Source organism: Pseudopipra pipra, chromosome 1 (genome assembly GCF_036250125.1).
Source record: "Pseudopipra pipra isolate bDixPip1 chromosome 1, bDixPip1.hap1, whole genome shotgun sequence".
NCBI classification, from domain to species: Eukaryota; Metazoa; Chordata; class Aves; order Passeriformes; family Pipridae; genus Pseudopipra; species Pseudopipra pipra.
The window spans coordinates 23,799,442-23,802,032 of NC_087549.1; the positions used below are offsets into that span (position 1 = coordinate 23,799,442).

The 2,591-nt window shown below is 70.0% G+C and overlaps 1 protein-coding gene across 1 annotated transcript; it reads left to right on the top strand.

Moving 5' to 3' along the window:
• Window positions 1–382: 382 nt before the first annotated feature.
• On the top strand, window positions 383–2,354 carry LOC135411275 (GSK-3-binding protein-like). The gene has a single exon (XM_064648636.1). It carries the CDS (start codon window positions 913–915, stop codon window positions 1,519–1,521), a length of 609 nt encoding a protein of 202 aa, XP_064504706.1. The 5' UTR covers window positions 383–912; the 3' UTR covers window positions 1,522–2,354.
• Window positions 2,355–2,591: the final 237 nt, after the last annotated feature.

Sequence of the window (2,591 nt, forward strand, 5' to 3'; positions counted from 1 at the left end):
CAGTGCGCTGCCGGGTGGGGGGACACGGCGGGCATATCAAGCGGGGGGAACGCGACCGCCGACCGCGAGCCAAGCGGTCGGAGCCGAGCGGTGCGGTGCGAACGTGCCGCGATCTCAACACGGAATCCTGCGGGAGGCTACAATGGGCAACGGGAATCACAGCGCCACGTCCCGCTCCCGCAGATGCCGGTGCGGGACGGTCGCACTCCGCCGGGAAGCACCGGCTCCCGCTTCCAGGCGCGCGCTGCTGCGGGAGAGCCGCATGCGCGCAACCGCCGGGCGCTCGCGGGGGCACCGGCGCGCGCCCGCACCGGCAACCTGCGGGCCGTTAACGGAGGGAGCGGGAGCGGCACCGGCCGGGCGGGCACGGGGCGGGCACGGGGCGGGCATCGGGCGCCGCTCGCCCTCCCCGGCCCCCCCCGCGCCGATAGAGCGGTGCGGGACCCCCGCCGGGCCGCCGCCCCGCCCCCCTGCTGCCAATCACCGCGGCCCCGCCCCCGGGACCCGAGGTGCGGGGTTTGAAAGCGGGCCGGTCCACGCGGCACGCAGACGGGGGGGAGGGGGACGGGACAGGCAGTGGCGTGTCCGGCGGTTGGGGGGCGGCCTCGCCCGACCGGCGGGAGCCGCCCCCGCGCTGTTGGCCGAGCCCTCGCCGCGAGGGGCGCCGGCCCCAAGACCGGCCGGCGAGCGTTGGTCCGGCGGGCCGCCCTCCCCGCTCTCCCCCCGGCCGGCGCAGTGGGAGGCGCCCGGGCGCGCGCGTCACCCATTGTTTACAAACCAACGCCAGCGGGCCGAGCTCCAGCCGCGACCGCAGCGCCGGAGCCGCGTGTGCTCGCGCGCGCGCGGGGCGGCGGGCGGGCGGCGGCCCCGGTCCCGCTGCGGCGGCTGCGGCACGGCAGGGACCCGGCAGAGATGCCGTGCCGCCCAGGCGAGCGCTTCCTGCTGCTGGAGCGCCCGGTCGCCGTGGGACAGGCAGGCTCCAAGGAGGTGGACGCGCTGGTGGCTAAGCTGGGCGAGGTGCTGCAGCTGAGCGCCCAGCGGGCGCCGCCGCCGCCCCGCGCCCCGAAGCACCTGGGGCCGGGCAGCGCCCGCGACCGCGCCGCCCCCTACTCGCCGCGGTGCTGCAGCGGCGGCGGGGCCGGGCTGCTGGCGCCGCGGGGTCCGGCCCCGCCGCAAGCCCACCCGCAGCACGCCGAGACCCCGCGGCCGGACCGGAGCGGCCACCAGCGGGTGACCAAGCAGCTCTGCGGCCGCGGCTGGCTGCGGAGCGCCGCTCGACGGAGGAAGCAGCCGCCGCCGGGGCCGGGCGACGGTCCGGCGGAGGAGGAGGACCCGCACCGGCTCCTGCAGCAGCTCATCCTCTCCGGCAACCTCATCAAAGAAGCCGTCCGGCGGCTGCAGCTGGCGGCGGCGGCGGCAGCGGCAGCGGCGTCCGCGGCCTCCAGCGGCAGCGCCTCGGCAGGGAGCGGCGGCGCGGACAGCGAGGCGGCGGCGGCGGCGGCGGTGCAGCCCCTGCAGTAGCCGGCGGGGCCGAGCGGCGGTGACCGGGGCGGAGGAGCGCGGCCGCTGGCGGCGGCGGGGCCGGGCGGGCTGCGGCAGCGCCGTGCGGGCTCTGCCAGGATGTAAGTGTGTCCCGGCGGCGGGGCCCCCCCGGCGGGGCCGGTGCCGGTGGAGCGGGAAGGGTGTCCGAGCCCCCCGTCCCAAGGTCACCCGCGGTGCGGACCCCGCCGAGCCCCGCCGCTCGCCCACCGGCGGAGGCCGCGCACGCCGCCGGCCCCGCGCTGTTGTTGTGCCCCCCTCCCTCCTCTGCCTTCCCTGGGAGCTCCTCCTCCTCCTCCCCCCGCCGGGGCAGCCTGGCCGGGGCCGCGGACCCCCCCGCCGCGGGTCCCCGCTGCCGCGGAGCTGCTCCGTCTCCCAGGAGCCATTTGCAATAATCCTCGCTGACCCCGGCGGGAGGTGTTTCCTTTCCCCTCCCGGGCTGATTTGGTTTTTTTTGTTGGGGGTTTTTATTGTTATTTTAACGTTTATTGTTATTATTTCTCGTTGTGACTGTATGAAGCAGTTTTAAAAAAATGTGAATATCAAAGCTGGAAGGCAGCTGGACTTAACAAATGAGTGAATGGAGCCTGAGGATGCATTGTTAGCATAAGGTAGCTGAAACAAGTTTTTTCTACCAAAAAGAAAAATCCTAAATCCACCCTTCCCCTACAAACGCAATGGCTCAAGTACAAGATGCAGCTGTTGATTTTAAATATATGCACTTCGTACCGGAGCGTTTGAAATGTGTTCCTGATTTGCAGGACTTACTGTCTTAATTAACCTGTCTGTATTGAATAAACGTGGTCTTGTTTATATTTTCGGGTCTGTGTCTCATTGTTAAGGTGAAGTGAATTCTGGTTCACGAGAACAAAACTGTGTGGATAATGCTCCAGTAGGCACGTTCCCCCTTGATCTTCTTTCAGTTGTAAGATCTCCATTTTGCGGGCAAAAAAAAAATCCCCACAACAATCCGCATAGTCTGATGCAGTGGGACACTGGTTATTAATGCACAGAGATGCAACTGAGCCCCTTTGTTTGCCAGCAGCGTTCAT

What these genes read in the sequence shown, in the direction of transcription:
- LOC135411275 (XM_064648636.1), top strand. Translation starts at nt 913, where the DNA reads ATGCCGTGCCGCCCAGGCGAGCGCTTCCTGCTGCTGGAGCGCCCGGTC.